We start from the raw sequence: 10005 nt of genomic DNA on the forward strand, positions 1-10005 counted from the left end.
GGTGATTACTACTTTCAACAGAAAGAGTTCCGATTGAAGAAAAGGACAGATGTTCACACACAATTCCATTTTTGTAAAAGAAAAAAGGGACACACACGTGTGCATGTGTGTGTGCGAGTGTGAGAGAGTCTGGAATGATACACAGCAAAAGGTAATAGTGGTTATACCTGGGCAGCTGGATTAGAGGCAATGTTTTCTTGCATTTTCTAATTGTTACTTAATGGGCACGAATGGCGGTGGGACAAAGTCACTTGGATCCATCACTTGTAGAGAGCGAGAGGAACTTCGTCTAATCTGCTGTTGGTGTTGTAGGAAAGAACATGAGTCAGCAACTAAACAGAAGCCGGAGCTGCTCCTTCGGCGATGTGGATGAGCTGATGAAGACGGTGCAGCTGACGGTCCACATCCCCACCTTCCTCCTGGGCCTCCTCCTCAACGTGCTGGCCATCCGAGGCTTTAGCACCTTCCTGAAGAAGAGGTGGCCAAATTATGCTGCCACTTCCATCTACATGATCAACCTGGCAGTCTTTGACCTGCTGCTGGTGCTGTCCCTTCCGTTCAAGATGGCGATGTCCAACGTATGGGCTCCCCATCCTTCTGTCTGTACCTTCGTGGAGTGCTTCTACTTCGTTAGCATGTACGGGAGTGTCTTCACTATCTGCTTCATTAGTCTGGATAGATTCTTGGTCATCCGGTACCCGTTCCTGGTCAGCCACCTCCGGTCCCCCAGGAAGATCTTTGGGATCTGTTGCACCATCTGGGTCCTCGTGTGGGCGGGGAGTATTCCCATCTACAGCTTCCACGGGAAGGTGGAAAAGTACACATGCTTCCACAACATGTCTGATGGCACCTGGAGTCCCCAGGTCTTCTTCCCCCTTGAGGTGTTCGGCTTCCTTCTTCCCCTGGGTGTCATGGGTTTCTGTTCCTCCAGGAGCATTCACATCCTGGTCTGCCGTCAGGGCCTCACCGAGGACTGGGTCCAGCAGAAGGCCTGCATCTGGACAATTGCAGCCAGCCTGGCTGTCTTCGTGGTCTCCTTTCTTCCGGTCCATTTGGGCTTCTTCTTGCAGTTCCTGGTACGGAATGGCTTTATTGTGGAGTGTAGAGCTAAGCAGAACATCAGCTTTTTCTTGCAATTGTCCATGTGTTTCTCCAACATCAACTGCTGCCTAGATGTCTTCTGCTACTATTTTGTCATCAAAGAATTCCGCACGGACATCATGGCCCACCGGCCTTCCAGGGTCCAGCTCGTCCGCCAGGATACCATGACCAGCAGGATCTAAGGAAGGAAAGACCTACACAGAAGAAGGAACCCCCAGCCCCAAATCCCAGTAGCAGATACTGCGTTCTGACGTTTCTGATGTGGTGGACCGATGTGGCACATTTGCTGGTGTGCTTTCCCTTGTGATGCTCATTGAACACTGTCTTTGCTCATTATGCTCCAAAGAGCTTTCCCCAGCATGCAGACAACTGGACATGAATCACCCAGTATTTGGGAATCTCTGAAGGACCCAAGAAACGGGTGAATTCTTTATTTCTAAGCTCAAAAACATGAGGCAGAAGAATTGAGAAAGAGGAGACCATCGGAGCAAGGCTGTTTCCCAGCTCTTCCCCATCCTTCTGTTAGACTAGAAGGTTCTGGAAAGGAAGAGAGACGAGTTAGGAGAGAGACCCGAGAGGGTTGGTCATGGTGGGAAATGCTCTGGGAACAGACGGAGCAGGAGGGATGTAGCAAGCTCCTTTCTAATTTGGGGATCCCAGGGTAGAGCAGATTTGTACCTCCCCATCCTTTCTGGGGCTCTGTTGGCCAATAACCTCACAGAGATGATAGCAAGTGGGGGTGAGAGGGGCAGAGAAAGAACCTACAGAGAGCCCCAAGTTTCCTATGGGAAAGAAGGGCCTGGGAAGCCAGCCAAAGCTTCCCGTGTCCTCCCCAAGGCTGCAGAAGGATGAGGGGAGCCGGTGTGAACCAGGCCATGGCGAAGCTATGGACGCTTTGTGGAAGAATTGGGGACAGAGTGGAAAGGCACTGGTGACACCTGAGAGCCACAAGGGGATTGGATACACCTGGGGAAGGAAGGTGACAGGCCAAGGACCCCCTGTTGCCATCATGATGTAGCCTAGAAGAGGCTGATCTAAGGATGCAGGCTTGATTTGGTTCAGCCAGAGGAGAATAAGGAACATGTGTTTGTCTTGCCCACCTGAATCCTGCCAGGACGGCTGGCTCGGAGCCACTATCCACAGAACTGTCCCTCTCCAGTGGCCGGGAGGGGGCAAATGAGCCAGCCAGGAATGGGAGGAATCATCTCGATGGCATGGAGCCCCTGGCAGTTCCTACTCGAAGACCAAACAACCGCCTCCCGGTTTGGACCGGGCTTCTCTCTCCAGTGGCCCTGAGGAGGAGGAGCGGTGGCGGCTGTGAGCCTTGCGAGGACATAGCCGCCGCTCCAGAGAGCAAAATGACTAGAAGGATGGGTTGTGGGGTGGTTTTGCGAGACGGAGTGAGTGGGACGAGATGTAAGGGATGAGACCTAATGTGAGAAAGGGGGAGGTCTCTAGGAAGAAAAGAACCACTTTCTACTTGGAGGGAAAGGGGCTTCCACTGCCAAAGGGTGGATGGAAGGTAGGTGGCTTGTGGCCGAAGAGGGCGATTTCGATAACCCTGCCAGGAGGCGGGGGCGGAGGCTGGGTGATTACCGAGGTGAGGCCCGAAGCCACAGGGCTCTGTGAAGGGGTGGGGTAGCGGCGGGGGGTGGTGGAGAGGAAGCGTGGAGGGCAGAGCTGCTTCCTGATTGAGAATCGCCAGCTCGGCTGAGAGCATCCAAGGGCAGGAGCCCCTCTGCCTCCTGCTTCCGCCCCAGCCAACTCAGTAGTCAGGTGGAGGGAAGGGTGAGAACATGGCGTCAATGAAAGGGTGGAAATAGCTGTGGAGGAATGATCGTGACCAGGACCAGAGGCCCCCGCCCCCCCCCCCCCCCCCCATACACACACACTGGGCATCCAGGAACCGGTAGCCTGGGGCAGGGGCTCTGCAGTCCAAGCTGCCCTGAGGTGCCTACACCCTGCACCGTTTCGCGGCCATCCTGGACAGAGGCTCTAAGAAAGCCAGGCTGTTACATCCAGCAGGACATTGGTGCCGGGGGTTGGTGGCGGGGCGGGGGGGGGCGGGGAGCGGTCAGAGCCCATGGATACGTGCAGTCACCACCTCTCCCTCAGTTTCTCTCTTTGCACTGGGAGCTGGGAGTCCAACATGTGGCACTTATATCTACCACTTACATAGGGCCAGACAGGTTTCCTGGGAGAAAATTGATGGCAGGGCCCTGACAACCCATCACCCCCTGTGATGTTCATAAACATAAAATGTTGTCCCGGGGGCAGCATGACCCTGCCCGAGCCGGGTGATGGAGAAGGCGAGAGGGAAAGCTAGACCTATGAGCTCAGGTTGATATGGCAACCGTGGACTTGTGGGTGAGCCTTGGAGACCCCCACCGCCCGCCCGCCACTGATCCCAACACAGTGGAGGAGCCCACGAGCCTTTTCTGTCTCTCCATGGGGACCCATCCTGGTCTATGAGTCACAGAGGACTCAGCAGGGTCCGTAGGGGTGGGCTCAGGTCCAGCACTTCAGACCAGGCCGCTCTGCAGGAGGGTCCACACTGTAGGCCAAGCAGTCAGGCCCAGCAGGCACAGGAAGGACAGAGGTCAGGGTCAGGGTCAGGGCTCAGGTGCTGAGGCATTCGAGGGCCCACGCCCACAGCAAGTGGTATCGAGTTGGGGAACGCTGAGCTTCGTTGTGGAAATCACTGAAATTCCTGCCATCAAAGGAGGCTTGGGGACGTTATTTGGCCATAAATGTGACCTATTTTTCCTCCCAGTCTGGAAAAACCTGAGACATACTTGTCATATGTGCATGTATAAAGCTAGCACAATTAAGTGGAAAATGACTTGTTTAATCGGATTTGCCAAATAAATCGATTCCTGGGATGCTGCGTGACCTGGTCTTGGGGGGCACTTACTGGCTCCAGTGTAGAGCCGGTCCCTGGTGGCCCCTTGCCTGGTGACCCAACAATCTTGGCCGGAGGGACCAAGAAGGGCCCAGGCGGAAGCAGCCACATGGACGCCGAGTGTGAGCAGACACAGGAGCGGAGCCGGGGCCTGCCCGAGTGGCCAGGAGCCGGACCCTGCAGAGTCTGGCTCAGTGCATGTCCCCGCATCTGCTCAGGGACTTGGTTCTCCGCGATAGCAGCTGCACCCTCTCCCTCCATCTTGTCCGACCGCCCCCATGATACTGGAGCTGTTTCCCAAGGCCCTGGCTCCTTTTACAGACCTCGTGAGGCCCAGCAGAGGAGACCTGCTGACCACCAAGGGGCTGAAGACCCAGGGCCAGTACTCCAGAGGTCTTTGCTGTGACCCGTCCCTTCACTAACTGCCTGCGGAGCGAGTCTGACTCTCCCGGGTTAAATCTGAGTTTTCCTTTATGGCTCTGCACATGTGGACCCTGCTCACCTATCCAGAGCTCCTGGAGAATGTGAACTCCTGGGTGCTGGCCCCGGGGCCACCTCTTTCTCCTAAATTCCCCACAGTCTCAACTACAGCCCAGTTCTGGCCTGGGTACCAAGGGCTAGCTGGGGACATCCTTGTTCCTTGACAATTGCTATATGTGCCCCCCACCCCCCACTGCAAATCCATATGTTGAAGCCCTAACCCCCAGTATGATGGTATTTGGATGGGGCCTTTGGGAGATACTCAGTTTTATTTATTTATTTAAATGTTTGTTTTTGAGAGAGAGAGAGCATGTGCGCGAGTGAGTGGGGGAGGGGCGGAGAGAAAGAGGGGGACAGAGGATCCGAAGCAGGGTCTGTGCTGACAGCAGTGAGCCCGATGTGGGGCTTGAACTCATGAACTGTGAGATCATGACCTGAGCCCAAGTCGGATGCTCAACTGACTGAGCCACCTGGGTGCCCTGGGAGATACTTAGTTTTAGATGGCTTCCTGAGGTTGGTGCCCTCATAATAGGATTAGTGCCCTGACGTGAAGAGCCACCAGAGTGCTTTCTCCCTCTCCACCTGCATGCCCCGAGGAAAGGCCATGTGAGGACACAGGGAGAAAGAAGGCAGCCATTTGCAACCCAAGCAGAGAGCCCTCAGTGGACATCAACCCCGCTGGCACCTCGACCCTGGACTTCCCGGCTCCAGAACAGTGAGAAATAAATTCCTGTTGTCAGAGTTGATGGTGTGTTGTTAAGACAGCCCAGGAAGACCGATACAACAGCCATTTCCTGCTGACCCAGCGGCTACCTCATATCTGGGCCACGTCCCCTGGGGGGACAAGGGCTGACCTTCCTTGGGGATATCGGCCCCCGTGGAGCATTTGGCAGGCACAGTGCTGGTCCATGGGCTGCACAGTCCTCTTGACTCTCTCTCCGGGGACCCTGTGAAGCTGAAAGTCATGATATTTATGCTACCTAGCTGCTACGGGATCCTGATGACATTTGCACTAGAAAGATCCCCGCCTAATGGCAAGTTGCCACAAGTAGGCGCTAATTGCAAAGATGCTTGAAAGGGCTGAGGCCTGGCAGGTGACTGTGGAGACCGGCAGAGGTAAAAGGGATTTTGTTAAGAGATCACGAGGAGAGCCCAGTATTGCGGAGCTGTCTCGGGGTGGAGACACCGGCATCAGCTCTCAGGAACCGTGTGGAAATGGTGGTGGAGATTCCCACGCCGAACCGCCCTCCGCTGATCCCGGTGCCATGGACAGCGACCTCCCAGGGCCAAGGAAAGGAGGCAGCTGGGTTCACCGCGAGAACCCCGCTGCCGAGGGGGCAGGGGGCTCAGGATCCGTAAGAACAGCGCTTTGTGGAAGCAGCACCCCCTGCAGCTACCGTCACGGCCCCCTCCTGCTTTTGTCCACCCACAGCCGGCTTTGCTAGGGAGCCTAGGACACAGAGCCGTGAACGGGCATTGAAGGGAGGGTGGGTGGCTGGGCAGGGTGGACGCCCTGAGCTTGAAGCCGAAGGCCGAGCAGATGCCCCTCTGCCCAATCCGGGCCTGAGCCTCCTCTGCCCGCCCCCCCCACCACAAGCCAAGAGCCCGCAGAACGTGTCCTCCTCACAAAGCCACTACAGGAAGGACAGCATGGCGCCTTGATCGTGAGCTACAACCTACTTGTGGCCCTCTGCACCTTGAAGTCTGGGAGGGAAGATTCGAAGCGCTGTCACATCAAAGCCCGAAGTCACTTCTGCTCGGTGGAGGGGCCCCGAGTTCACCTTCGTTCTGGGGGCCATCGTGGAGCAGGTGTAACCAAGATACTCCCTGTGAGGGGAGGCTATTGGGACGGGGTTCCGGGGGGCGTCCACAGTCACACAAGCGTCTCTGCAGAGCGTGTCCCCCTGAGAGAGCCCTCGTCTCTAAGGACAGCTCGGGGGGTACCTCCGTGCAGGTGAGGGCGTGCAGCTGTGTGTGTGTGTGTGTCTGTGTGTGTGTGCTTCTCGGTTAAGCCAGGACTCGCAGAGGACTGCGGGGGGGGGGGGGGGCGCACAGAACTGAGGAGAGATCCGCAGGAATCAGACTTGACGGGGCCAGATGCAGGTGGCCCAAGGGTCCAAAGAATCAGAGATCCAAGGGTCCAAAGCTGATTCTCATGGATGGTGCGTTTAAGACGGAATGGCTCTGACTTGGGGCACATACTGCGTCCAGTAAGCCAGCGGTCGCGGGTGAGGTCCAGGGCCAACCACAGCTCTGGCCGTGGAGGGGTGGGGGTTTCCCCGAAGGGCAGAGAGGCCTTACGGACTAGAGGACCTGCACCAGATGGGTGGGGAGATGTCTCCCCCCCAAGGTGTGCTGGGTTCTGGGCTCTGGGTGTGGCCACCTCCAGTGGCAGATACAAGCCTCCCTGCTGTGCTTTTCTGCAGGTTTTCCTAAGTCTCAGGCGTGACCTTAAAGCGGCAGCTGGGGCTCAGCTCTCACTGACGGGAATCCAGCGTGTGGCGCAGGGCAGAGCGGGGCACGAAGGCAAAGCCGGGAGGCACATGGGGAACCTGGCAGCATGTCCTAGGGCAGGAGGCCCCGAAATACATTGGGAGGAGAAGGAGGGGAGACCAGAGAGAGTCAGGGAGCTGGAAAGGACGAAAAGGATAGCAGAGGGCAAGTGTGATCTGGGAAATCTCTAGTAAATGATGGAAAGTTGTGCAGTACCCAGCACGGGCGGATGCGGAAACAGGGAAGGGAGGCTTGGCAGCCGGCAGCCTTGAGGCAGCATCAGGGAAAGAGATGTCCGAGGGCGTCACCCATGGGATGTGTCGCTGTCACGGGCCGGGCTCTGTTCCCCCTCAAGGCAGTGACACTGGGGTCTCAGTGAGGCTTATCCAAGCCTTCCAGGCAGGAAGCCAGGGTGACCCTGGGGGACTGAAGGTTGCTTGGTAACTGTGGGACCAGAGCAGGCCACGGCCACTCCCGTGGGCTGAATGCTGGACTCCCCAAGACTACCTCCCTCCTGTGGCCAGAGCTGGCCATGGCCCTGAGCTACATTCAAGGTGAGCTCCTGAGGCCTTGGAGGCAAATGGGGAAAGCTCGGGGGCTGGGTCAGAAGGTCAAGGCTGACTCCTGTCTCCACCCCTGACCATGTGTGCTCATGGCCAAGGTACCCCATGCAGTGTCCTTACTTCAGCTCTGCCCACGATGCAGCAACACATGGAAGATGTCTGGCACGCGGCGAGGGCTCGATAATTTATTCAGAATTAGACTTGCAATCACGTAGAATAATTGAGTTAGGATTGTGGTGAGTTCCTTTTTAAAACAGACAAAAAAAGGGGGCACCCGGTGGCTCAGTCGGTTAAGCGTCTGACTTCGGCTCAGGTCATGATCTCGCGGTCCGTGAGTTCGAGCCCCGCGTCGGGCTCTGTGCTGACGGCTGGGAACCTGGAGACTGTTTCGGATTCTGTGTCTCCCTCTCTCTCTCTGCCCCTAACCCACTCGCATTCTGTCTCTGTCTCTCAATAGTAGATAAACATTAAAGAATTTAAGAAAATAAAACAAACAAAAAAGAAGACGAAGTAGTGGCCTATTGCTCTCTGGGTAGGTCACGGGTCTCAAATCAGTTTTGTGCATGGATTCCTCCTGCAGTCTGGAGACCCTTGTGGGCTTTCCCCAGGATAGCAGTCTTATTTTTTTTATTTATTTTTATTTTTTTAGAGAGAGAGCGAGGTGGGAGAGGCAGAGGAAGAGAGAGAGAGGGAATCATAAGCAAGCTCCATGCTCAGCACCGAGCCCCACGCGGGGCTCGATCCCGTGACTCTGGGATGACAAGCCGAGCCAAAATCAAGAGTCAGATGCTCAACTGACTGAGTTACCCAGGCGCCCCCAGGACAGCGGTTTTAAATGCATACAGTAAAATGCATAGGATTACAAAGGAAAGCTGATATATTAAAATGCAGTTACCAAAATTTAAAAATTGTGATAGAGCCACGTACATGCTTCATTACTCAGGCCTGGCATAAGAAGGTCTGGGACCATGGTTAATAATTATCATACTTTTGAATTAGTGATGAGCTGAGCTGAACCAATGCTTTGAAATTTCTGCAGCGACTACGGTGTGATACGAAAATAGCTGGGGCTTCTGCTGGCGGCCGGGTCCCAGGGACCGTCTGCTCTCCTCTGGTGCGAGGCCCGCTCACACCATGGAGGGAAATGCTAGTTTCAATTAGTGATTCGTGAAAACAAGCGTGTAATTTTTTTTTTTCCCCAGCCAGTTCATGACTGCCCTGAATTTCACGCCTGACCTCCAAGTTATGAACCTCTGGTTTAAGCAGACGTAAGGGCATCTAGAAATAGATGCTCTTCCTTTGAGGAAGGATCGTGTGTGCGCCCTCTTGGTTATGCAAATGTGCGCACCAGTGTGCCCTTTTCCTCGTGGGGTTGTGGGCAGTGGGGCTTAGAGACGCTGGTCTGTTGGTATATAGGGGGAGGCTCTCTGGGGCGTTCGGAAAGCAAAGACACCCATGTCCCCACCCCTGATCTCTGAGATGCAGGGTCAGGCGTGCCTGAGCAGGAGTGCTACGGGTGGTCCAAGGAGCAACGGCAGAGAAAAACAGTGAGGCCCTCAAAGTAAATGACCTTGAGTAAAGGCGGGAGGCTGACATGCTGTTCTCATTTCAAAGCTGGAGGGCTGAGGCCCGTGTGGAAGGTGGCTGGCGCTTGATGTCCCTTCCCACCCAGCCACCCTGCCCCAGGGGCGGTGCTTTGGGAAATGACACCTGTGTGTGGAAAAGTGGACTACAAGGAGCCATAAACCTGAACCTGGACAAGGGCATCCCAGCCTTGGGGCAGCAGCATCCTCTGTGCAAGCAAGCGTCAACAGTGACACCTTGTGACAGCAGGGAGCAATAGTAGCCGTGGGCCGTGGGGACCCTGCTTCTCCTCCTGGGGTTAGGAAGCCAAGCTGACCTCTTCTTTGCTCTAAGGAGGACCCTTGCGTTTGGGGAAACTGAGGCAACTACCCCCTCGCCCCCGCCACCCCCTGTCCAATGAATTAGAAGAAGAAAAGAAATGTGAACATATTTCAGTAAAGTGGATTGTGCCAGTAACATCATCGTCATCATATCATATGTGATAGTTTATTATCAGTACTGTTCCTCCAATGTGTTGATGTAATGAGTTCCACCCTCAGAGGATGACCTCGCCTAACCTTATGTAAAGGTCCTGGGGGACATCACCGTCATGCCCTAAAGCATCTCCAAGGGCCTATCACGCCAGCAGATCCGGCCTTTGGCACGACTGTGACTTGTTCCCCTACCCTCTGCCCTACCCCCTTCCCCCGCTCACTTCTCCCCACCCCACCCAGGCCGTGTCCTCTCTCTGCTCTTCATCATCTGCTCTTAGGAGTCATTACTCCTGGTATGAGTGCTCGGCCATATGGTTTTTCCGTCTTGGGATATTTACATTGGAACCTGGAGAAACTGTCATTCAAACAAAGAATCAAGAGAGCAAAAGGGAGACACTTTTAGAAATAT

The 10005-nt window shown here is 55.2% G+C and overlaps 1 protein-coding gene across 1 annotated transcript; it reads left to right on the forward strand.

Moving 5' to 3' along the window:
• Positions 1-230: 230 nt before the first annotated feature.
• On the forward strand, positions 231-2677 carry GPR55 (G protein-coupled receptor 55). Its single transcript, XM_040450358.1, has one exon. It carries the CDS (start codon positions 321-323, stop codon positions 1281-1283), a length of 963 nt encoding a protein of 320 aa, XP_040306292.1. The 5' UTR covers positions 231-320; the 3' UTR covers positions 1284-2677.
• Positions 2678-10005: the final 7328 nt, after the last annotated feature.

The sequence above is a fragment of the Herpailurus yagouaroundi genome, unplaced genomic scaffold (genome assembly GCF_014898765.1).
Source record: "Herpailurus yagouaroundi ecotype Mexico unplaced genomic scaffold, PumYag 202, whole genome shotgun sequence".
Taxonomy (NCBI): Eukaryota; Metazoa; Chordata; class Mammalia; order Carnivora; family Felidae; genus Herpailurus; species Herpailurus yagouaroundi.